General features: G+C 51.1%; 2 protein-coding genes across 6 annotated transcripts; one reads left to right on the forward strand and one right to left on the reverse strand.

Annotated features, from left to right (window-relative positions):
- Positions 1-682: 682 nt before the first annotated feature.
- On the reverse strand, positions 683-16,488 carry GTPBP2 (GTP binding protein 2). Of its 5 annotated transcripts, none has more exons than XM_038394913.2 (12): positions 16,303-16,488; positions 11,564-11,590; positions 10,619-10,803; positions 10,081-10,189; positions 9,266-9,463; positions 8,607-8,781; positions 7,696-7,915; positions 7,124-7,259; positions 6,296-6,354; positions 4,430-4,601; positions 3,905-4,069; positions 683-3,436 (listed from the first exon to the last, which is right to left on the reverse strand). In XM_038394913.2, the coding sequence occupies exons 1-12, from the start codon at positions 16,471-16,473 to the stop codon at positions 3,239-3,241; spliced, it is 1,815 nt and encodes a 604-aa protein (XP_038250841.1). In that variant the 5' UTR covers positions 16,474-16,488; the 3' UTR covers positions 683-3,238. The 5 variants fall into 5 exon arrangements, with proteins under 5 accessions (XP_038250841.1, XP_038250845.1, XP_043367505.1 ...); XM_038394917.2 differs by lacking the exon at positions 16,303-16,488 and adding an exon at positions 15,649-15,759; XM_043511570.1 differs by lacking the exon at positions 16,303-16,488 and adding an exon at positions 15,473-15,624.
- A 4,169-nt stretch (positions 16,489-20,657) lies between these two features.
- On the forward strand, positions 20,658-25,001 carry LOC119853129 (MAD2L1 binding protein). Its single transcript, XM_038395722.2, has 3 exons — positions 20,658-20,816; positions 20,911-21,200; positions 23,692-25,001. Exons 1-3 carry the CDS (start codon positions 20,786-20,788, stop codon positions 24,226-24,228), a joined length of 858 nt encoding a protein of 285 aa, XP_038251650.1. The 5' UTR covers positions 20,658-20,785; the 3' UTR covers positions 24,229-25,001.
- The last annotated feature ends 462 nt before the right edge of the window (positions 25,002-25,463 follow it).

The raw sequence follows: 25,463 nt of genomic DNA on the forward strand, positions 1-25,463 counted from the left end.
CATTGATAATCAAAGGATAGACAGGCAAAGAAAGAAAAATGCTGCTTGAGAACTTAATCCAAACTATGGCTAGTTCCTCTATATATTTTGACAAGTTGACAGTTGGTTTATAAAGCTTTAGCTTTTTGAATATCAACACCTACTGTCATAAAATAATTAGTCTGACCCCCCCCATTGTAAAAGTTTAGATCAATAAAAAAAATGCTTAAACAAACATTGATATTATCCATCCAAATTAAAGAGGACAGTCTGCCAAGCCTGCTGCTGCAGCCTGCTCTCAGGTTTAGTGGAACATACTCAGCTCCTCTCCCCCTCCCCCTGCAGTTACATATTGCTTTTAAATTAACATGAGCTGTGTCAAAGCACCAGTGAAGGTCACATCGTGTCTCCCTTTAACCAGACTCCAGGGTAGCAGGAATTTGTGGCTTCTGACACATGCAAGACACAGCTAGCTCCATCCACTGCAATAAGAACTGCGCTCAGGGTGACGTGGCTGTCAGCTAAATTAGCCTCCCATTCGGTCAGGCTCAGCTTGTAATCAGTGATATATGCAGTCCTTACAGGCCCCAGCACAGATTGTTTACCAGAGGGTAGTAACTGAAAGGGCAGTGGCTGGGGAGGGCTGATAGGGGAGAGGCTAGAGGGCTCTGCTCAACCATCCCCCTTCACAATTCAGCCAAGGTTCTGTCTCAATAAAACATCTTTATTCTGTACATTATATATAGATGCCAAGGAAATGGAAGCCATCCCTCTGCATTAGAGAATCCAAGACAAGAGAACAGGGAGCATGGAAAGCATGGCACTGAGAACAGTCATGCCACAGAAGAGGGGGTGGGGGAGAGAGGGAAGGTGCTCAGCCCATCAGCTCTTCCAGGGAAGGGAGCAGCAGCTTGAGTATGTGGCAGTGCTGACGGTTACCCCCGGTTACCCCAAGGTCACTGCAAACAGCAGGAGGAGACACTCGCCCCTCCAGGGCACCATTATTTGTATTTACACAATAACAAGAGAGGGGAGTGCTCACTGGGACTCTGTTCTCCCTGCAGGAGCATATGAGGGGCACAGTCCCCCTTTCAGACTAGCTGAGCCAGCAAAGCAGTCGTGTGCAAGGGGACTGAAAGGGAGAAAAGACAGACCAAGCTTCCCCCAGCACAAAGTGTGCAAGGTACTACCAGCAGAGTGAATACATTACCTCTTCCAGGGAAGGGGCAGTGCCTGCTCAGAGCTAGCTCAATTGGTAGAGCATCAGACTTTTAATCTTAGGGTCCATGGTTCAAGTCCCTGTAAGGTGGAGGAGGGATCCTATCCCCCAAGAATTTAAAGAGGCAACTCTTCAGTACCTTCCTTGACAATGCTGCTATTAACAGCAATTGCATGACAGGCTTGCCCTAAAGGTCCCAGTCTAAGCCAGAGTTTCAGCACAGAACATGGCAGGAGAAAGCAGAGGAGCTTCATCATAACCCTTCACAGGGGAGGAACAACTCTCCTCCTCTCCCCGCAACTCAGCTTGGTGCACTTGAACAGCTTGCAGGCAGGAATCCTCCCCCCCCACAAGGCTCCTCACTACAGCAAGGGCATGGCCTGTGGCAGGGAAAGCTGCTGTGAGAAGCTCAGTCTCGTGTGCGCTGCCCATGCCAGTAGCCCCAGCATGAGACCCTGAGCACGAGGCAGCACAGCCTGACGATTATTGGCAACACTTGGAGCAGAGCCCCCTCCCTGCCCAGACACCACACCTTGGCTCAGGCAGCCGTGCGTGACCAGCTCTATTCAACAGTCACCAGTGAAACCAAAAGCCTTATGACAGCTACGCAGCCTCAACTGCATAACCCTCCCCAGCCCCCCTGTTCCCAGCTGAATGGGGCTGACCCTCAGCAGCAGCTGCACAGGGCAATGCTCAGCACTTGGTACCTGAAGGGCACAGCTGGGGAAACAAGGCAGCAAGTGTTCCATGTCTTCACACACCTACCAAGCCTCTGGCTGTGCTGGCTCCCACCAGCTCTCCTAGGCAGTGAAACCTCAGTGGCAGAGACAAGAAAGGAAGTTTCCCTTAAGTAGAATGAGAGCAAAAAAATAATAAAATAAAATAAAAATCCTTGCAATAGCTTTGTCAGATGGCATCCAACAGTAAACGTCCTCCTGAGCCAGTACGGCAGCCCCCTCTGTCTCTCCTCGAGAGTTAAGGCAAGTCCCCGAGGAGCAAGCTGGGCTGCAGCACAGATTGATTGCAACAGGGAAATCCATCACAACGCACTGCCACTAACTCAATGAAGGAGACTTCCCACAGGGGCGCTTACTTGAAGCGGACAAGCAGATTCAAGCCCAGCTGTGGGCCCAGCTTTGTTCCCCAAAATGACCTCCTGCTTGGGCCAGCAGGATGCTCAGCTGTTGCAGTGAGCAGAAGGCTAGAGGCAGAGACCCTGGCTTCGTGCAGGTTCTCAAGGAGGCTGATTGCACTGGGATGTGTGGGGGCAGCCCCAGCCACCCACAAGACATGAGCACTAGGATGGGCATGGGGCTTAAATCACCATCTTGCAAGGGCCAGTCCATGGAAGAGATCCCGGTTTGCGCTGGTTTGGGGAAGAGCTGGGATAGCCAAGCAGGAGCCACTGAACACAGAAGGGGGGCCCACGTGGGATTAAAATTAACCAAGATTAAAAGGGCTACAAGTGTCCTGAACTTTTCTCGGGTTCCTACTGTTTGTGAACCTGAGTTTAACCAAGTCTCTGCACTCTGGGTGGCTGGGCCTCCTATGCCGTCCCAAAGGTCTCTGCCCTGGAGGGAAAAGCCTGAGACTGGAAGACAGGGGTGCACACAGTATGGGTCAGGCCCAACGCTCAGAGAGCTGCAATGGGACTGACCCTGTAACAGCGGTGGCAGCATCCCTTCACTGCTGCTCAGCACCTCAGGAGCTTTGCTTTGTACCAGCCAACAACTTCCCACCAAAGTACTGTAAACAAAGCCAGGACTCGCCTGCCCAGACTAAGTCTGCCTCTGGTCTATTGTGGTGGAGGGCAGGATAATGAAAGCAGCAGACGATGCAGACACAACACGCTTAACTTTCCCCGTTGGGGGTACTGAAGACAGGGAGCTCTCCTGGGCTCCACCCTCACAGTGTGGAGAGGAGAAGCCCATGCTAGAACCGGACAGCAGAAGTTCCAATCGTGTCCTGCTCTTCACAACTCCCCACAACTCTCTCCTCCTCCATTGCTGGTGTCCGGAGATCTCACAGATCTAGTTGGAGTCAGAAGGTCAAACACCCAGGCCCCAGGGTCTCCTCCAGGCCATTCTCTTCAGTGGTGATAGCTTGGAGGTCGGTGACATGCCCGATACCTTTGGTGACTCCTTCACGGAACAGCAGCTTGGCGCCAATCTTTAAGTACTCAGGATGTTTGATGAACCGGAAACGAACGACAGCCTTCTCCCCTGTCCTCAGCTTGTCCTGAGGGAGAGGAGAGGGCTGTCCGTCACAAACAGGAGCATGCCCACCCAGCCCTTTGCCTCCATATCCAGGGGCACTGGGAAGTCCAAGGCAGAGAGGGGAGGAAGAATGCTAACAAGATCTCCTGAGTCTCTCCCAGAACCCACTGTTTAAGGCGCCACAGCTTGAGGCCCTCCCACTAGTCAGGGCACTGTGGCAAAGGAACTCTGACTTGCAGCAAAGAGGTCTGGAGACCAGGGGGTCTCTTGCTGAAGTTCCCCAGTGACACTAGCAGGCCAGAGGACAAAGGCAGTTTCCTGAGAGGAGAGGAAAGGCAGGATCCAATTCAAGTGCCACGGCATTAGCAGGAAGGAGCGAAGTGAGACTTCCTAACAGAGGGGAGGGAAGGAGTCCTAAGGAAACCTAACAAGCCAGAGCAGGCTGGGCTCTGAGACATTGCCAGAACACCCCCGCTGGTGAGAATCTCACCTTTCCATGGATCTTCTCTACGATGGCCGTCTGCCGCACATTCCCCACGTGCACAGTCACCTGGAATCCCTTTCGGAAAGTCGTGGCATGGAAGAGCAGCACAATCTCGGCTTCAAATACTGAGCAGATAGTGGGGTTCATCTCTGGACTCACCATCACCATGCCCTGCACAACACTTCAAGCTCAAAACCCAGACCATCAGGAACAGCCCCCTTGCTGCCGCTGAACCCCATGGACTTTTCCCCTACAATTTCCCCCAACCCATCCTCTGAACCCTACTTAAAGCTCCATGCATCCATCTCTAGCCTGGAGGTCAACTACCCACCATTTGAACCAGAATCTGGCAATATGACAGGAGTGGGGTGGGGTTTCTATTGGGGAATGTGCCTTGTTTCATGTTTCTAAACTCCCTCCCCTTAAGTAGGAATCTCAGAGGAAGCACAATAGCCTCCTCCTTGCCTGCTCAGGATGCTGTCAAGGTGAGGAGCCCAGCTGCAGCTCCCTGGAGATGGGAGCATGACTCACCTTGCGCAGCAGGGAGCGGTCGAAGGGCCCAAGGGCCAGCGTGGCAGCCTGTCCTGCCCGGAGCACACGGCATGCGGAGCGGTTCCGCTGGATGCTGCACACCTTCAGCTGGAGGAACTTGCCATCATCAGTGGGACCGACCACAAGGCTCTCCCCCTCCCTGCAGATTCCACTGCCGGGGGCACAAGAGCAGGACAGAGTTTGTCATAAATATAAAGGGAAGGGTAAACACCTTTAAAATCCCTCCTGGCCAGAGGAAAAACCCTTTCACCTGTAAAGGGTTAAGAAGCTAGGATAACCTCGCTGGCACCTGACCACAATGACCAATGAGGAGACAAGATACTTTCAAAGCTGGAGGGGGGGAGAAACAAAGGGTCTGGGTCTGTCTGTGTTATGCTTTTGCAGGGGACAGAACAGGAATGGAGTCTTAGAATTTAGTAAGTAATCTAGCTAGATATGCATTAGATCATGATTTCTTTAAATGGCTGAGAAAAAAAGCTGTGCTGAATGGAATGGACATTCCTGTCTTTGTGTCTTTTTGTAACTTAAGGTTTTGCCTAGAGGGATTCTCTATGTTTTGAATCTAATTACCCTGTAAGGTATTTACCATCCTGATTTTACAGAGGTGATTTTTTACTTTTTCTTCTATTAATTCTGTTAAAATTCTTCTTGTAAGAAACTGAATGCTTTTTTCATTGTTCTTAAGATCCAAGGGTTTAGGTCTGTGGTTACCTATGCAAATTGGTGAGGAATTTTTTTTTTAATCAAACCTTCCTCAAGAAGGGGGGTGCAAGGTTTTGGTGAGGATTTGGGGGGAAAGACGTTTCCAACTAAGAGGTTTCCAACTCTTTCCCAATAATAAACCCGGTTAGATATTTGCTGGTGGCAGCGAAAGTCCAAGGGCAAAAGGTAAAATAGTTTGTAGCTTGGGTAAGTTTTAACCTAAGCTGGTAAAAGTAAGCTTAGGAGGTTTTCATGCAGGTCCCCACATCTGTACCCTAGAGTTCAGAGTGGGGAAGGAACCTTGACAGAGTTTAACCAGAGACACAGGGAAAGACATCCAATGAGATTAACCTGGATAGCCTCTTTGAATCCCACTGGAAATGAGTCTGCCTGGACTCTCCCTCCCCAGTGTCTGACCAACTAACTCGGATGCCCAGCAGAAGGGAGTCTGGATTCCCAGGACTAACAGCTAATGCAGCCCTCTGAGATCCCAAGGGGTCCGACTTCTTAGACACAGGCAACTCAGCCAGTCTCCACCTGCTCTTCCATTCTGTCTGTTCCAGTAAAGGCAGCACAGAGGTGACCTGCTGCAGGTCTGGTGCTGCCTGGGATCCCCAAGAGACTGGGTGCACACGACTAGCCCTGGAATACTGACCAACTGCTAAAGCTGTCCCACACTCCTCCTGGGGCCAAGGGAGCAAGCATTGCCCTGAGCAGACCTAAGACTGCCGATTTGCTGTCCCTCCTCCCAAACTACCCACCTGCTTCTTGATGAAGGACTTCTGAAAGTCCAGTGAAAGACACAACCCTCAGGAGGCCAGCGAGGCTCCAACCACAGCCCTGTCAGAGGCAAAGCAGCTGCCCAGGGTTCCCACCAACACATTAGAGTCCTGCTCTGGAGACAGCCTGTCCTCTGGGCCGAGATTCCCCCTTTCCTGCTCCCCGTCCTACCCAGGCGAAGGGTGAATTCAGCCTCCATGTTCACCCCCATCCCCACTTACAGGCAGCTTCCACTTTACTGCCCTGCCCGTACAGATGAATTAAATACTCTGGGAGATCTGTCAGTGCTCAGCCCATGTTCTCCCCTCCAAACCTTAATCCCCCTGAGCCCATCCAAGTCACTGTGCACAGAGCAGCGCTCACCTGGACAGAGTTCCTCCCACAACAGTCCCCACTTCAGGCACAGTATAGATTTCATCCACCTGCAGCAGGGCAACAAGAGTAAGCTCTTTAGACTCACCATGCAACTGGGAGAGCAGCACTTCAGAACTGGAATGAGCCACCATTCACCCAACACAGGCTGCAGGGGAGACTTCTCCACCCAGGGCATGGGGGCCTATAGCAGACCTTCCCTGCTCCAACTGTTTCCGATTTTGAAGAGTCCCAGAGTGAAGTAGACACCCAAGAGCTCATTATTCAGAGATGTGCCCAGCACATCTCTTGGCTGGCACTAAGCTGGGCACTCAGATACCTGGCAGGCCCTTTCAGAAGCAGCACATGGAATATAGAGGGGACCAGCACCACTTCTAACTCCCCATCCTCCTCATTACTCCAGTGGCTCAGCACATTACCTCCCCTCACCCCAGGTCAGCTGTGTGCTAAAGGCTGCGGGCTCTGGGCAGCCAGCTGCCTCCTGGCCCCGCATGGCGGGGGTTAGGGATCCCCACGCAGCAGGGTCCAGGGTCCCTTCCCCCAGCTCTCCGCTCCTGGCCCCACTTTGTAGAGGGATCTCTGAACAGAGGGCCCTGAGCATAGGGGTTTGTGTGGGGGTTTAGGTGGGGGGCACGGTGTTTCTCAACCTGTGGCCCAGGTAACACTTTGTGGGCCGCATATTTGGCCCACAATAATAAATAAGTTGAGAACCACTGCCCCAGATACAGGGGACTGCAGTGAAGCTTGCCCTCAGGTAGGTGCTCAGCTGCCATCGTAATGGATGCAGTACAAGAACATCAGTCCAATGCCTGTATGTACCTGGAACTCTGTAAGTTGCTGCATCAGCTCCTCCTGCTCTTTGCTGTTGGTCAGAGGAGGAAGGATGTTGAGGAAAACTTTTAAGAGATCCAGGTTCTCTCCAGAAACACTGGATAGCGTGAAGATTGGGGTGATGCTGCCAAACACACAGAGGAAGGAATGAGCTGGGGGCCACAACACAGCTGCAGAGCCCATCTTGGGGAAAGTATTGCAAGGAATTGGCCCCCAAGAGAAGAATACATGAGCTAAAAGGGACCCAGCAGAGACAGCTCTATGAGAGCCTCTCGAGAGCTCAGCCCAGGCCATCTGCACCCAGCCAGTCCAGGCTTCCTCACTGGAGCTGTGTCTCTAGGGTAAGCAAGGAACACATTCACCCCACTTTCAGCCACTGAAAGGCCTAGGAGAGGGGGCCATGCGTGGAGGAGCTGAAGGAGTGAAATCTGGGGAGGAGACAGCTAATGCCTCCTAGAGATGTGGTCTCCTCCCCTGTGTGAGCGGAACTGGTAAAATCCCAACAGACTAATCTCAGCTGACTCCCCCTGCTCCTTGCAGAAGAAATTAAGGTTCCTTACTTGGGAGACTGTGCAAACTGCTGTGCTGCCGTGACAGCGTCATCGTCCGAGTTCACTAGCAGGGGCAGCTTGTTGCAGCCCGGCTGCTTCAAGATCCGCTCCAGCTGCTTCACTGTCCGTTCCCCGGTGGCTTTGGAACACAAGTCCACTTTGCTGACGACAATGAAGAAGGGAACCTTGAGGGCCATGGCCAGGCCCAGGTGCTCCCGCGTGGTACCTGCTATAAGAGACAAAGGAGTGCTCAGCTAAAAGGAGCATGGGCACCAAAGCCACCTGCTCACAGGATGCCAGCGTCTCCCTGCCCAAGAAGTGCCCCATGGTCCCATCATACAGATGAGGATGGAACTGCGTCACCCCACCTGCTCAGCATCTCAGGCAAAGGCAAGGGGGCACAGCTCTTTAACCATCATTCCAGAAAGACAGATCAAGGCTTCTCTGGGTCAAGGCACCTGCTTCTGCTCCATTAGGACCCAAGAGTTTCTCTCCAGAAGCTAACGGATTAGTCAGAAAAGTGGCTGTCCAAATGGACAGGGGATGGTTCTAGTTTACTTCCTTTAAAATGCTTTGGGATCCTATATACACCACTAATATATCAAGGCGATATTTCTCTCGCATGCTCAAAATGCCCTCAAATGCTACCCAACTTTCCTGCCCTGGTCACCACCCTCAGCAATAAAATCAGAGCTCAGGTACCAATGGCGTATGAGGCAGCCAAGTTCCCAGTTCATCTGCAGCACCCACAGGTGCACTGGAATCACTGGGCTACAGGGAGTCAGGAAGGAATTGGAATCAGTATCATTTTTTCCAACTACAATCACCCATTAGCCAGCATCTACCACTCTTCAAGTGCCCCTAAAGCATCCTGCCAGACCCTCTGTGCTTTCCCCAAGGCTGGGTCATGGTGCACTTACCGATGCCGGTGTTGGCGCTCACCACCAGCATGGCAAAGTCTGGGCAGTAGCTGGTGAGACCGAATATGGTGGTTTTCAAGTATTTGTGGTGGCCAGCCAGATCAATGAAGGTGATCATCTTGGAGGAGCTCTCACAGATCTCTTCTGCCGTCCGTGAGTCACTGTAGTTCACCACCTAGGGAAGACAAGGAACCAGAGACTGAGGTATGGGGTATGCAAAGGAGGAGGCAGAGGGAAGAAGAGACAACCCCAACCATACCAACTCCATCAGATCAGAAACAAGTGCCAGAGGGCTTGAGACTCTGCACCTGGAAAGGGACTAGGCCTGACTATGCAGGCTGCTGTGGCTATACTGTAATGTCAACCCTGTACACCACTAATCTGGAGGCAAGAAGCAGGACACCACAACAGATGACTGTTCCAACTGGATAAGCAGCACCTTCTCCTACCACTTCTAATTACAACTTGATCACTCCTAGGCTCTCTGCTGCAGCAGCAGGGGGCACAGAACTCCTTTGTTGCTGTTGAGTCAGTCCTGCTCCACCCACTGCAGTGACGGGCAGCACAGAGACAGGAGAGCAGTCATGTTCCTCCCACTCCTCATAGGGAGTTGGGTGTCACTCTCTCCACACTGCTGCAATAACACTCACACTCCATACCTCTCCTTTGCTATTGAAGCCAAGGATCTCAAAGCTGATGCTGGATGTTCTCCCTGACTGGATCTCATGGAGGTGCCGGAAGAGATTGAGGCGGGCTCTGCCCCGCCCATTATCCAGCTCACCCTGGGTCAGGACACCCAGCAGCGTTGACTTTCCTGAATCCACGTTCCCCAGCACAGCCACTCGCAGGTCTAGGAACTAAAGGAAAAGAGTCAGAGCAGAGAAACCATGGGACAACCTGCTCCTGATGCAGGGACACCACCCCACACGCATGGGTGGCACGTGCTCACCCCATGTCAGCCGACATGCCCCACATGTTCCCTCCAGAATGGACTGAGAAAGGCAGGGATCACTATGCAGCACTTCTTTTTAGATTCTGACCATCCCATGATATTGTCGAACCGGGTTTATGACTCCACCATGCCAAGCATGATGTCCTATGCCAGGCCTATGACATCACAAAAAGGTCACCTGCACACTTACTGCAATACAGATGCCAGATCATTCCCCAGTCTCCACAATGGGCTGGATTAGAATTGGTGCTGCGGAGGTGAAAGGTTTCATATCCCATTCCCTGGCCCAGCCAGTCTCCCTTGTCTGGGGTGGGTTGCAGCTGGCACCCAAAGGATGAAAGGCTCAGCCCCCTTTTGGTAGCTCTTTAAAGTGTATCCTGTGAACTGTTATAATGTGAAGTGGTTCCATGGGGAAGGGTTCCCATCTCATCCCAAAGGGAAACCTCTTGAATGGAGTCTGGGAGTCTCCAGTACCTCAGGGCTCCCAGGTCAAGGAGAGCAACCCAGCCAAGGGCTCCCTACCTGCTGGTTATCAGGGACTTTCCGGACAAGAACCTCTGTTATCTTTCTGGGAACATCACTGTCATAATCTACCTCGCGCTCCCGCAGGATGGTGATGTCAGCTCCGACCCTGCAAAGGGGGCAAGAGGGAACAGTCTGGGGTGAGCTAGTACACGACTGGCCTCTTATCCAGGGCATCACCTGGCCGGAGCACCATAAGGGACCTAGGAACAGGACTCAAACTGCAGGGCAGGCTGGAGGCTCTGAGAGCACCAGGGCAGAAGCCTCAGACGGACTCTAATAGCAAAAACCTCAAAGCCTCGGCAAGGCTGGTTTCCCTGGCCTGGGGCCTCTCCGAGTGTGAACTGGACAAGGCCCTAGGCTCTTGGATAGGAGACATGTTTCCTTGATCTACAGGCCTTTCAGAGGAGGGGAGGGGAGGGGAGGGGAGGGGAGGAAGAAGAAAGAGCCACCAAGACCCTTTTGGGGGTTGCGGGGAGAATGGGGCAGAGCTGGGTTTCTCTGGCCCAGCAGGGGTTAGAGAGCCGGAGAAACATACTTTTCAGCCATGCGGCGCAATGTCTTGAGGGAGGCACGCATCTCTTCCTCTGACAGGCCCACCAGTAGCCCATTGTCCTCCACGCCAATCTGGTAGACAGCCTCACCCCGACCTTCCTGCAGCCGCCACTTCATCTGTGTCACCAGGTGCTCAAAGCGATACTGCGAGGGGTTCACCAGCTTCAGCTGCTCGAGGGAGGGAGCGGTTATTCTCTCTGCCCCCAGGCAGCAATTGTCCCATCTCCCTGGGGCAGTGACTCCCTAACCCTCTGCCATGGAGCAATGGCCCCCTCAGCAGACCCACCTCTGGGAAACACGCTCCGAGTTAGCACCTGCAGAGGAGCCAGTGGGATAGGAGAAAGAAGGTTACAAGAGAGGCAAGAACTTCTGTAGCAGAACATTCCTGTATCTTGCAGATGGCACCTGAGAACGGGCTGGTATGAGGGAAGCACTGGATTAGGGAGCCTGTGCCATGGGGCCCAAACCATTTGTGCTCTGGCCTGAGTGAGAACTGCAGGACTGCCCCAAAATACAACTGGAAAGGACATAAATGGCACCTGTAGCTCTGGGTCTTTAAGGAAAGAAAGAGGGGGATGAAAAGACGGACTTTGCAGGGCAGAGTGACCTCTACACTGGTCAGCACATGGGACACAAAACACCTGAAGGGGCTGGAAGGCCCCTCCAGAGTACGGTCCAAAGGGATTCTGCGCTGCATGTTCTCTAGCATCCAGTTTCTCCCACTGGGTTCAGAGAACCCAAAGTGAGATGAATAGTGCCCTACCTCAGGCCCACTCTCCCAAGGGCAAGGCTGGGATGGTTCCCTTTTGAGCATCCCCCGGGCACGTCCCCTATACAGCCGCTTTGCTCAATTCATCCCCTTGGACTCGAGGTTACAGGGTAACTGGCCAGGAAGAGGATTCCCCTTTGCAATCCTCTGAGGACTCACCTTGTATTCTATGTTCCCATCTTCTGCCTGGTTAAAGAACCAAATGAGACATGGGTTAGCACCCTCCTCACAACCCCAGGCACTTTTCCCAAATGCCCTTGCCCACCCCACATGACTTCCCTAACACCATGGAGCCCACACACATTCCGGGTGGTCTGGAATGACACATGGATAATCAGCTGCTGCTGCCAGCGTCGCAAGGAGAAAGAAACTGCAGGGAATTCAACATACACGCTAAGTCATAGCCTCCCTGCCAGAGCCGCAGTTCCATGCCGTAATGGAAACTACCACGTGCACGTTGCTGCTGTTTGCGCTACAAAGCAGCTGAGACACTAGTATGAATGCTGGGAGGCCAAAATTAAGGGGTCGTACTGGGAATGGACAATCTTTTTAGTGCTAGCAAAAGGAAGTGCCCAGTTAAACGTCCTAAAGACCGCTATGTCCACAATAGGCACAGCCCGGGCAGTGGAACGCACAAGCCTCTTCATTTACCTCCCAACCCTGCCCCGGAGTCACTCCACGTAGGGGTATGAGGAGAGCTCATTCTCCATGGCCCAGTCAACTCCTGGTGCCTCTGCTGAGGTTACCAGTGATAGCGCGTCCTCCTAGGAAATGGTCCGAGACAGTGGTTCTCAACTTTTCCAAACTACTGTACCCCTTTCAGGAGGCTGATTTGTATTGCATACCTCAAGTTTCACCTCACTTAAAAACTACTTGCTTACAAAATCAGACATCAAATTACAAGTGTCCCAGCACACTATTACTGAAAAATGTCTTACTTTCTCATTGTTACCATATAGTTATAAAATAAATCAGTTGGAATATAACCATTGCACTTACATTTCAGTTTATAGTATATAGAACAGTATAAACAAGTCATTAAAATGTCCGTATGAAATTTTACTTTGTACTGACTTCACTGGTGCTTTTTCTGTAGCCAGTTGTAAAACTAGACAAATATCTAGATGAGCTGATGTACCCCCTGGAAGATCTCCACATACCCCCGGGGGACATGTACTCCTCATTGAGAATCACTGGTCTGGAACACGCCACCCCACTTTATGTTACACAGAGTCCATTAAAAGTCTTATGGGAACAGCTTTATTACTTGCTAGCAAGCTGGACCTGTCTTGGGTCTGGTAACCTGGGGCAAAAGGTTCCATATCCCTCTCCCCAATCCCAAACCACCCAGCTCATCCTCCCCTGATCTACACTGGAACTGGTGACATGGAGTAAAAAAACTCTTTACTCCTAAACCCAAGCCTAAACCATCTAGGGACCTCCAACCCTACCAGCGTTATACTGCTCTTAAATCTGCATTCAATACAAGAGAACCAGACAACCGATCCAGCACTGAGCTGGCCTATCACAGACTCCCACCCTTCTTGACAGTGACTGCACTCACTGCTAACTATTCCTCTCTCTGACCTCTCCCCATAAGCATGCATGGCTGCCCCCCAGTGAGAGATGCTCCTCACAGCCACAAGGAAGCAAGTGCTATTGATCAACTTGTGGTAAAACAAACCACTTACTGATCTGACAGCTCCCGAGAAATATCAGCCAGAAGCTTTCCTGGACACAGAAGGGTTTCCTCAGGAGGCCAGATCATTGTAGGCAGAAATGAAAAGACGTATTAGCTCATCAATTCTGTTCCAGCCAAGGCAGGATTCAGCCCCCAGAGAGAAGACATGTCCAATACTAAACTGGACCCTCCACTGATCTCAGTCTACAAGTTACAGAGACAGGACTGGGTCCTGCAAGGAGCCAGGAACTCCAATGGAAAGAGCAGTAAACCAGATTGACAGCAGTGTGAAAACTGACCTGCTTGGATTTCAGCTCTTCCTGAACTACAACTGCCCTGCCAGCTGGCTTCTCTGGAAATATACAGCTCCCTCTCCCAGCACATGGATCTGCCCAGCAAGGGAAAGTAAAGCCCCCGCCCTGCATTCTAACTCAGCCCCTAACCATAATAAATGGCTTATGGTGGCAAAAAAAGCAGGGCCGTGGGATTAGCAACTCTACTCCTAAAGCTGGAGCTTCTTAGCAAGATAGGGGCACTGGTAAGGGGGTCCCTTCTGCCAACCCCTCCCACCCATTAGCCTTTCAGCTCTGCATACTGCATCAGTATCTGTGTTATCCTCTGAACAAGGGTTTTGTGCCTGTCTCATAGCAACTGAGGCTCTAGTCTAGTGCAAGAGGTGCAAGGACAGTGACAAGTTTATACTTGCTGGATAGTGGTGCAGGCAGGGTATCTGGAGACAGGAAGGAAGAGATACCGAAGCCTTAGAGGACTGTCCCTCCTGCAGCTGAAAGGCACAACAGCCAGGTCACTGCAGGGAACAATGCTGTCCCTGAGGATGGACTATTTGGGACTCAATAGGGATTAACTTGTTCTAGCATCTGTTCCTCATCCCCCAAAGCAAGGCATCCTGCCTTGGACAGAAGTACCTGTCCCACACCTCTCACTTGGGACTTGGCACCCTGATGTTTTTGAGGATGGTGTAAATATCCTGTGATGAAACACGGGGCCAGACCACCAATGGTCCATGGCAAACCTCATGCTCCTCAAGCAGTGGTATCCATCAGCCCCAGGCCAGTGGGAACTGTATGAGCTCCAGCAACTAAGGTGGCCACTTACCAGACTCATTTTCACAATGCAGCAGGAAAACCCCATCAGACATGGCACCATCTGCTTAGGAACTACCTCTCACTTTATCCAGGGTTTGGTCTGGACCCTCTACAGGGTGGAATCCCAAACTCAGCAAATATTTGCTAACTCAAATTAGCAGTCCAAGAGGAGTTGGGGTGTCACCGGGCCTGCTGAGAATGTGTTTCCATAGAACAATGGCAGATCAGATTTCAGCAATGGAAGGGAACTGGGCATCTTGGACTGCATGCTGAGCTGTCCAGCAGAACCTATTCCCAAGGCTGTAGCTATCAGTCTGCAAGGTGCACTCAAATGGCATGCCAGCAACCAAACTGCGCCCCACCAATGCCAGCTCACTAAACACCAATGGAGTTTAAGTATCTCTGTGGGACTGGCAGCAAAAGAGAGGAGCACTGCCACATCAGAGCTCTAAGGAGGGATTGCCCAAGTGTCTCCCTCCACAAGAGGCCAAGCTGCTAGTATTCATTAATCAGAGTAAAAGGCAGAGAAGGCAAAATGTGCTGAACACACTCAGGATGTGGCGAGAGTGGGAAAAAGGATTTAATGTGGCCTCATTAACCAACCAAGCTACACTAAGGCTATGTGTACACTGGCAATGGAATGACAAAAGTTGTGTCTTTCAGAGGTGTTAACACCTCCTCCGAAAGACAGAAGTTTTGCTGATGAAAAGCGCTGGTATGAACAGCGCATTGTCAGCAGGAGTGCTCTCCTACGGACAAAGCTAACACTGTTCATTGGGTGTGGAAGTTTTTTGTCTGCAGGAGACCAGACAGACAGCAACTACACTATGCGTCTTTTAGCAACAGGGCTGGGGCAACACAGCCCCGTCACTAAAAGCTGCGTAGTGTAGACATAGCCTAATATTCTAGTGCCTTAACAGCAGATACACATCAATGTATTCTCCTCAGTTGACTGAACAGGATCGACCTTCAGGAACTGCTTCCAACCCAGTTAATAATCATGAAAACCTATTATGCTTTTCCACACCTACAAGGGTGGGGGCTAGTGAAGAGACAGGAAGAGACAGCAAGAGACTAGATTTCAGAGTAGCAGCCATGTTAGTCTGTATTTGCAAAAAGAAAAGGAGTACTTGTGGCACCTTAGAGACTATCAAATTTATTTGAGCATAAGCTTTCGTGAGCTACAGCTCACTTCATCGGATGCAAGAGACTAGAGTCATACACAAAGAGGGGCAGGAATGCCTCTGCTAGGATCCCCAGCTGACCATCATTTTCTCTTACCCGATGAAAAGCCCTCCTCCATAACCTTTCCAAGCCTCAGCTATCCTGCATCCAGCACATATATTATCTTGTTGTTGCTGCCTTACATCACCAAGGCCTGAAAATTTCACTCGCCTGTGACTTTTGGAAGCGTTGCCGGGCAGGGAGCGAAGCCACCAATTTACACAGAAACTAACCTGTCAATTAACGTTTTTCCTAGCCTTTACAGTTGCAAAGGCACTTCCCAATGTGAACTGGGTGTAACCGAGGCAGACAGCCAGCTCCAGTGACTCGGTCACAACTCAGAGCTTCAAAAAAGTGAAAAGTTAGTAGAGCTTTATTCACTTTTCCCTACTTCTCCTGGAAAGCCTGAAGGAAACAAGAACCATACGAGTTTCGCTCTCTCGCGGCTTGGCAAGCGATAGCGTGAGCAGAGGCAGGCACCGGGATTCTCTGCCAACGGGGGGGGGGGGGGGGGGGGGTTGAGAAGGCTGCGTCCCCACCTCCAAAACTTTATCAGCAGCCCAGGGGGCACCGGCATTGAGATAAGGCCCTTCTGGGACTCCGGGATACAGGACACAAGACAGCTGCACACACAGATCAACCCCCCACCGGCACTCCAGCCCCTCACCGGCCCTGCTAACACAACCCGCACCAGTGCACAGCGACAACTGGGACCCTCTAGCCCCATTAACCCCCCACCCCCTCCCCCAGCCAGGGGCATCTCGTCATAATAATGAAAGCACTCGGCGCTGCCCATCACCACACAGCAAATGCTAATCAACGAGACTAAAGCTACCCACAGCCCAACGCCCCCCATTCCCCTCCCCCCAGCCCTGGCCCGCGCTCACCTCCGGCGGCAGGTAGGGCGGGTTGTTGGCCTTGCCGCCCCGGTTCCTCCCGCTCTTCTTCTTCCCCTTGGAGCCCCCGCCGGCCCCCGCCCCCCCGCGGCCGCGCAGCGCCCCGCCGCCTCCCACGGGCCGGCAGCAGCCCCCGAACAGCTCCGACACCCGCGAGTCCATCCCGGCCCGGCGCGTCCCAGCCTCCCTGCCCCGGCCGCCGCCGCCGCCGCCGCCGCCCGCTCCCGCCCCCAGCTCCAGCCCTTCCAGCTGCCTCCAGCCTCTGGCGTCAGAAACAGCCGCGGGGCGCCACGGGAAACCGAAAGCGGGCAGCTGCCCATGACTACAACCCCCAGCACGCACCGCGCCGCATAGCAATCCCAGCGTACATCGCGCTCGTCACGCCTCTCTCCCCATGGGACCTCCTCGCAAAGGTCCACGGACGCAGCAGTCCCAGCACACAGAACTACCGCTCCCAGGGTCCACCGCGCTAAACAGAAACCTTCTGTGGACTCTACTTCGAAAGGACTACAGCTCCCAGCATGCACTAAGGCCAAAACGTCCTTTCCTTATGGATCTGCTGAGCAGAGGCTCCTGGGAGTTGTGGTTTTCCAGTTCACTGAGTGGCTGCTTGCTTGCTGGTTCTCTGCTATCTTACCATTTTGTGATGGTTTCAGACCAGACTCATTTCTTGTGTTTGCTTTTTTATGCTTTGTCTTCATGAGAGGAATTGGGGCACTGGAAGGGAGGCAGAATGGCATCACCTATGCTCTGCACCTTTCCCAAACAACTTAACACACTTCCAAGGGAATGAGATGGAACATTTGATGCTGAGGCCTATTGCCTCCATGGGCTGCTCCGCTGTATTATAGCTTGTGGCACCTTAGAGACTAACAAATTTATTAGAGCATAAGCTTTCGTGAGCTACAGCTCACTTCATCGGATGCATCCGATGAAGTGAGCTGTAGCTCACGAAAGCTTATGCTCTAATAAATTTGTTAGTCTCTAAGGTGCCCCAAGTACTCCTTTTCTTTTTGTGAATACAGACTTACACGGCTGCTACTATGAAACCTGTATTATAGCTGTGATTGACATCATTCTATGTCAAGCAAGTCCCAGCAAGCTGCTGATGCAGCTTCATGGTTGGGCAAAGTTTGGACACCAACATAGTAAGATCCGATTTCTGAATTCTACAGATTTACATCTTGTGTACAGTGCTTGTGTTTATCGTGCTGGGTATGTACATAAGACCCCTAGCGTCCTCTGGCTACTGTGGCCTTATATAACATAGAAGAGAGCTGTGGGAGCCTCAACTGTATAGTACATTAGCAAACCAATAAACTATCTATCAAGATGCTGCTTTTTTCCAGGGGGGAGAAGCGAGGGTGCAGTGCGCTAGGGGGAGGGGGCAGAACTGGGCAAGGAAGAGGAGGGGCAGAAAGAGGCAGGGTGGGGGCAGAGTGGGGGTGGGAAGAAGCAGGGTGGGGGTAGGGCCTTGGAGGAAGGGGTGGAGTGGGGGTTGAGCCAGCGGGGAAGCACCCCCAGCAGATTAGAAATTTCACGCCTAAATATCTATAAAGACAAAACAATATAATATATTCATATCAAGCATACTGTGACACATGTTAACAGTATGGTCTGGCAATTAAAGCAAGAATTTTGGACTGAGAAACTCCTGGGTCATACTTCCCGCTCCCCGTACTGATTGACTGTATAGTTTTGCCAAATCACTTTGCCTCTAGTGAGGTTTCATTAATTAATGTTTGTAAAGCACTTTGAAATTCTTTGATGAAAGGTGCTATAAAAGGATATGGTATTAGTGTAATCTAAATACAGTACATTACATTCCCACACTAAGCATATTACACACACAAGAACATGCAGAAGCCACAGAACTACAGATCCCATCATGCATGTAGAATATAGAATTGGGACTCCTTTTAGTTCCCTATTATTTTGATTTTTAAAATTGCAGCCAATGAGGAATCAGAGATGCTTTGTTTTCAAACTCAGCTAGCTGTAGCCACACCCTCTCAGTGCTTCCTGGCACCGCCTCCTCCAGGACTGACCTCCTATCGGTAACTTGGGTAAATTGCATCACCCACCACAGCAAGCTGAGAAAAGAGAACAGCTTCAGAGCAGGTTTCAGAGTGGTAGCCTGTTACTCTGTATCAGCAAAAACAAAAACAACAAGGAGCACTACTCCCATCTGGTGGTTATGGGTCCTAATTTTCCTAATGTAAACCAGGTCTGTTTGTACAGTGCTTAAAATAATGGAGCCTGATCCTGATTAGGTTCTTTGGGTTCTACTGTAATATAAATAATAAAAATAGTAAAGGTCTTGGCCACAGTCATGCTGTGAATTTGTAGTAGAGTGGGGAGTAGAATCCAGGAGCCCTGAGTCTCAGTCCCTCGCCTGCACTAATCACTAGACAATGTTGCCTATAGCAAACCAGCTGGACATGGAAATTTAAGAAGGGGAAATGGTATGTTATGTTATGGAAGATATATCCCCACTTCCCCCAACTTGGTATCATCAATCGTCTGAGGAAAGAGTATTGTCCTTGGCCCACAACCAGGGGGCCATTGACAGACCCTGTTCCACTGATATGGGTCTTAAAAAAAGATGTTGCAACTGACATCCCTTCCTGTTCTCGGTGAGAGGTCATTAGAAGGACACTACAACCCAGCCTTTACCTTGTGGCATAATGGTGGCCAAATTCAGTCTGTTGTCATAGCCAAGTTAAAAGGTATCAGAATAAGTCCATATGCCTAGATAAATGTGGTGTACAGAAATGCAAGGGAAGACCCAGTTTATATGGAGCACATTTAATTCCCTCCCTTGCTTTCCCCCAGGGTGTTTTTGGCTCACCTGTAGACTCCTATAGAAAAGATGGTCAGACTAGACACGCAAGGCTGATTATGTGGTTAAGCCACAAGCTAAGTAGTCAGGATTCCTGAGTTCTAGTCCCAGCACTTGGCAATATCACTTCTCACTGTGCTGAGAACCTTTGGATCTCCCTTTCATTGCCTTTTGTATACATCCCATTGTTATAATTAATTATGGCAATGATGGTACTGGTAATATATTAATTATGGCAATGATGGTACTGGTAATATATTAATTATGGCTGGAATGTTATCATCATGGTGGTTAAATATCACATTTTTTTGTGTCAGTGTCATTCATAACAGATGATACACCTGAACTGTGCAGAGACAGTGCTGTTCTCTGGTGAATGCCACTCTGTAGCTGCATGCCAACCACAAAGCTTGAGTTTTCACTGATCACATGCACAAAGTAGCCTAAATATCACCAAACAAGAGTTTGCTTCAAAAAGCCCCAATTTTTCCCGTTTCGAAAAAGGTTGACGACATTGTGCAGAGGCCACCTCTCACTCATGTGAGCTGTTTCCAAGTTCATATTGGAACTTGTTTCCTGTTTCCCCATTGGCTGCCTCCTCACCCAGCTGGATACATCCCAGTGTCAACAAGAAGCCCTGCTTTGCGGCAGAATTCTTTGTGTTCCCCATGGCACAAGTGCCACGTGGCCTCTCCTAACCGGAGAGGTCAATTTGGTGCAGTTGCCTGTGTGCCTGAGTGGCTCCTCATTTAAAGGCCACCAGGTAGCAGCAAAGAGCCAGGGATTGGGCATCTGCATAAAACTGCCGACCTTTTCACCCCAAGAAAGTAATTTGTAACTCAAATAAATGATTCGGTATTTTTGTCCTCGAGGCCTTTCAAAATTGGCGAAAAATTGCAGCCGTTGGCAACACTGCATTGGCGCAGGGGCTTTAGGGAGCGGAGCGGAGGGGAGGCTGTTGGTGCCCAGGGCAGGAGGGCTTGTGGAAGGGGCTGGCAGAGGGGCGATGGAGGCTGAGCATGGCCCAGTTAGACAGGAGCGACAGAGCACACCTATGGGGGGCTTTCAGCGCAACAGACAGGCCAGGAGCCTGGGTGGTGCAGCAGGGAGGGGAGCTCTGGCCCTGTGGTGTCTGGGTGACCAGACAGCAAATGTGAAAAGTCGGGACAGGGGGTGGGGGGTAATAGGAGCCTATATCAGAAAAAGCCCCCGAAATCGGGACTGTCCCTATAAAATCGGGACATCTGGGCACCCTAGGGTGCCATGCCCAGGCCCCATCCCTGGCGCTAGATTCTCCCCCCTCCCTGCCACGCACCCAATCGCTGCCTGAGGCCCAGCCCCACTATGCCGGGGAGGGGGGGGAAGCGACGGAGACAAGCTCTCCGCCGCCCCGCCCCAGCACACACGCCGTGGCCTCCCGGGCCCCGCCTCTCAGCGGCCGAGGCGTAGCTCCTCTCCCTTGGGAAGGGGAGGGGGCGGAGCGGGACACCCTGTGCCCTAAACAAAGATGGCTGCGGTGGGTGGGTCGGGCCCGCCGGGCCCGGAAGCGGAGCGGACGTGAGGCTCCCATGATGCCCCGCGGCGGCGGCCATTCAAATCGGGGCCGGGAGGCGCCCGAGCTCGAGGCAGAAAATGGCGGGGCCGGGCCGCCAGCAGCGGGCAGGTGAGGCGAGGGGGGAGGGGGAGGAGTTCCGGGCTCCCATCCCCAATCCGTGCGCGCGCGCCGCAGCCGGGTGACCTCTCCCCTCTCCCCGCAGCGGACCTGCTCCCGACCGAGCCCGTGGAGGCCCCGACGGTGACCTCGGAGCTCGCCGCGGGACGGGGCGGCGGCGGCGCGGCGGCGTTTCACTGCCCGCAGGGCCCGGCCGGCCGCGCCCCGGGCTGCCGCTGCGTCTCGGTGGCGTTCCCCGGCCCCGTGACCCAGCAGGGCTGCTGCCACTTCGCCTGCGAGCTCCTCAAGCACGTGCTGTACCAGCGGCACCAGCTGCCCCTGCCCTACGAGCAGCTCGCCTACTTCTGCCGGAGGGCGCTGCCCCGCCAGCCGCAGGTAAGTCTGGGCCTCCCCGGGGCCGACCAGCCCTCGGCTAGCGAGAGCCGGCTGGGGCGACAATTGCCGCAGCCCTCGATCCACGCGGCTGCCGGGTGCGTTCCGCACTGTGCGGCGTGAGCCGCTGTTCTCCCGCGCCGGCCGCTGGCCGCCTCCTCCCCCTCCAGGAAACCCGCTTCATTTCTCTGCCTGCGCAGCAAATCGCGCTCTGCGGCTGCCTGCTGAGAGCTCTGCTTCCATCCCCTGCACGACGGGGACTTTACCTGGGGCCAAGGAGGGCTGGAGGCACATGCCGGCACGTTCCGCCAATAGCAGCCTCCTCTGCGAGGCCAGGTAGGCATTCCAGCTGCTCCCTGCAGAGGTAGAATGCTCTGCCCTGACTCGGGGGAGAGCAGCTACAGATCAAAGGTGCCACAAGTCCTCCTCTTCTTTTTGCGAATACAGACTAACACGGCTGCTACTCTGAAACAGATCAAAGTGGTAAGCTTTCTGGTTGGTTCAGGGGCAGCAGTGACCGGTTGCAGAAAGTGTCTTGGCTGGAGCGGTATCTCTTGGAACCAAAGAGAGTTGGGATATGGGAGAGTGCCTGACCGCCCAACTTGGCACAACTAAGATAGACCAGACTCCTCAGGAACAGGGGGAAGGGGAGGTCTGCCAGGGGTGTTATGCCCTGTGTATTTGAAATAGGTTATTAATGATAGAAACTTGTTATGTGGTGGAGAGATTACGTATTTTTAAAACAACTCATCAGGTTAGCATTACAGGATTTAGACAACCTTTCTCTTAGACCTATACAGAGTGTGTTTAGTGTGCAAGAAAAATTTGAATAAAGACTAGGAGGCTCATCTTCTTTCTCACTGAATGAAGTGGCACTGGCTCCTAAGGCAAGTCAGCCTTTTCCAAGAATTGGGTGTCTAATCTATTAGCTGTCTTGATTTGTAGCTTCTGTTAAGATATCCTTCTGTATTTCAGATTACATGCACTCTAGGTTTTGTCTTAAACACTGTATTATATTTAATGTGATTTCTCGGGATACAATATCCTAAAGAGAATACATTTGGTAAGGACAAAACTACTTCACCTCTCTTGCTGTTCTACTCCTGGGGGAATTCTGTGCTATTTTGTTGGACTAGATGACCCCGTGATATTCTATGGATTAATGAGTCATGCATATTTTTAATTTTTTGCACAGAAAAAAGCTTCTGCTGAAAAGTTGCTGCAGTTCTACCTTTTGCCCACCTGAAGCCATTGTGTCAATAGTACATGGCAGCTGCTCCCAGCCACATAGGAAAGAGCTTGTAGAGCCTTCTTTGCAGTACCTGTAGGGCCAGGTCGGAAGACAGTGTGGGGCTACTGGGGGGGGGGGGGGAGAGAATCAGATGAGGGCAGTGGGGGAGGACAGATTGGGGCAGGGGCTGAATGGGAGTGCCAATGCAAAGCTACAGGGGGGAATGGGGTGGCTGAGTGAGGATAGACACATGGGGATAGGAGAGGGAGGTGTAGAGCTACAGGGGGAAGGAGTGGCTGAGTATGTAGGGACGGTGCAGGGCGGTAGGGGGATGGGAGGAGTGGGTGTGCAGGGACACATGGGGACAGGGGCAGATGTGCCTAACTGAATGGGAGAGGCTAGGCATCAGCCAGGGTCTGCATGGGGGAAGCTCCCTAATGGTCTCCTCCCCACCCCCCAAAAACCCTGTTCCATACTTTTCCCACCCACACCAGGCTTCTTCCCAGCAATTACTTCCCTCTCCATTAGCTCCTCCCTTACCCCAACACTTCTTCCCCTGCCCCCCCAGCCCTTGCACTGCTTCAGAGGGGTGTGGGAAATATGGGTCTGTATTGTAGTTTAAATGAATTATTACTCAGTTCTGTATTAATATGCCTAGTGAGGAATCTATTTGTCAATAAACATTTTCTGAATCTTTGTTTGTATTGTTAGACATACCTGCTGACAGATATTTTGAAATAAATGACCAAAAATAATTGAAACTGGTGTGGCTATTGTTTTGACAAATAAAATATGCAGAATTTTGCAGAATTAGAAAATATTGTGTGCAGAATTAACTTTTTTGCACAGAATTTCCACGGGAGTCTTCTGCTGTGCTCCAAGGTCTGTAGTTAAGACAACTTAAATATCTGCCTCCTAAGAAAATCCAGACACACCCCTACAGAATGGGGTGAATGCTGACTGAATTGCGATACATTGAGCCATGACACGCTCTGAAAGGTCACAAGTTTCTAGTTCTGTTACATCCATTCTAATACCTTTATTTCTACTGACCTTAAATCCAGGAAACACTAGTATTGGAAATTGTTCCAAGTTGGTTAAGATGCCAGGATGATTCCTTTTTTCAGTCTTAAACTGTTTTTTTTTTTAGAAAAATCTCTGTTCTTCCTGTGTCAGGTCTGGTTGTTCAAGGTGCTAAACGCAGTCAAATGTACCACTGCTTGCCTAATTCAGAATGTACTTTTTTTTTTTTTTGCTTGGCAGGATGGAGATGCAATTAAGAAGCCGCCACACACCCCAGACCTAGGGAGCAGCAGGAAGTGCCAGCAGTTGCTAATGGAGCTGGAGGGAGTGTTCCGGCACTTGGAAGCCATGTTCAACCTGACATTGGTCCCTCGGGTCCTTATTCTACTTGGAGGAAATGCCATGAGCCCCAAGGAGCTCTATGAGATCAACTTGGAGGGCATCTCTGTGGGCAATGCTGAGGAGAGCCTGCAAACACCATCCTGTGTTCGTAAGCTTTTCCACTCACTCTTCCTTGCAGATGTCTTCAGTGAGCTACAGGCTGTCCCTGTCATGGGCACCATTGTCATGGTCCAGGGGCACCGTGACTGTGGCATTGACTGGTTCCGACCCAAGCTCAACTACAAAGTGCCAACACGTGGGAGGAAGCTGACTGTCAACTTGTCCTGTGGTGGAAACAGCAGTACAAATCCATCCACTCAGCAGGGAGTGACCTCTGCCTGGGACAACTACATATGGTTCCAAGCACCAGTGACAGTTAAGGGCTTCCATGAATGACTCTTACTCTATAGCATTTTAATGGGGCATTTTTAATAATCTGGTGCTACTTTAGTTGATACAAAAGAATGTTTTTATGATCTGTAACTATACCTCTCTGAATCCTATGTCCAGGGAATCTGCTACCTGTGTGCAGTTGGGGTGCATTCCACTGTCCATACAACAGAGCTTTAAATATCCTCATGCAAGGGTAAGCACTAAAGCAGTTTTGCCCCAGATATAGGTCTCTTGGGGGAACTGAGTCATGAAGAAGGAATTCCCTAGAGGGTTGGTGGGAGTAATCTTATGTTTTTGCAGCATGCCCACTTACTCAGCCAATACTTGAAGCAACCTTCTCTGGGAGTATCATGGTGTTAACACAGCTGTTCTCCTCTACTTGCTGATAAAGTAGTGTGCAATGTTAATGGATGCATTGGGACTTGATTAATTGGTGCTTATGCTTAATATGGGGGTGACAAAGGCTATCTAGCAGGTCTTACTAAGCCACTCAGGATCTCATCTCCTTTACAGTCTAGTAATACCATGAAAACGGAGGGAGGGTTGGAGGTTGCATAGCTATAAGAAGAATCACTTAAGGGATGTAATGTTGTGTGTGAGGGATGCTCTAAAGAGAGAGACCTCTAACCATGAGAGAGGTCTGCCCAGCACTATTCTATACTTGTGGAAGAATGGATGTCTGAGCGATGCCACTTACACCCATGGTGAGAGGGCTCTGAATGTCTTAAATTTTCCAACTATCAGTGAAAACATATAAATGATTCATGTTTCATTTCTATGAATGGCTGAGGCTCTTCACTAATCTCTTAAACTGCACAGTATCTGATGGCCTAGTTTAAACTAGAAATGTCTTCAGGTTTGTGGATTTCACTATAGTCCTTCCTGCCCCTAATTCAGTAGAAGGCTCAGGGTTTATAAAGGTACAGGAGTTTTTTACTTGATTTATGCTGTTCTTCCCCATAGACAATCAGTTTGTCAAATCTATAAGTTGTTACCCATTCTAAGTTTTGTTACAGAACTAGCATACCTATCACTATCCTCTCCCTAATCTGTTCTGAAAGGAGATGGAGTATTTCCATACCTAACCTATGGGTTTTGTAGATTCAAGCTCTGTAAGATAACCGCACAAAATTGAGTCTAGTTACTGAGAAACTGGAAGTAGGGGCAGTAAAGTGTCCTGGATAGGGTAATACCTTGCATATGACTTCTGAGGAAGGAGCATAATGAGGGGTCATGGA

Source organism: Dermochelys coriacea, chromosome 3 (genome assembly GCF_009764565.3).
Source record: "Dermochelys coriacea isolate rDerCor1 chromosome 3, rDerCor1.pri.v4, whole genome shotgun sequence".
Lineage (NCBI taxonomy): Eukaryota > Metazoa > Chordata > Testudines > Dermochelyidae > Dermochelys > Dermochelys coriacea.

Excerpts from the sequence above, each read along its gene's own strand:
- LOC119853129 (XM_038395722.2), top strand. The coding sequence starts at position 20,786 with ATGGCGGGGCCGGGCCGCCAGCAGCGGGCAG. Across the intron at positions 20,817-20,910 it reads GGGCCGCCAGCAGCGGGCAG|CGGACCTGCTCCCGACCGAG; the intron begins GTGAGGCGAGGG and ends CTCTCCCCGCAG. Across the intron at positions 21,201-23,691 it reads CGCTGCCCCGCCAGCCGCAG|GATGGAGATGCAATTAAGAA; the intron begins GTAAGTCTGGGC and ends TTTGCTTGGCAG.
- GTPBP2 (XM_038394913.2), bottom strand. The coding sequence starts at position 16,473 with ATGGACTCGCGGGTGTCGGAGCTGTTCGGGGGCTGCTGCCGGCCCGTG. Across the intron at positions 11,591-16,302 it reads CGCCCTACCTGCCGCCGGAG|GCAGAAGATGGGAACATAGA; the intron begins GTGAGCGCGGGC and ends TTCTTTAACCAG. Across the intron at positions 10,190-10,618 it reads TTGCGCCGCATGGCTGAAAA|GGTCGGAGCTGACATCACCA; the intron begins GTATGTTTCTCC and ends CCCCCTTTGCAG.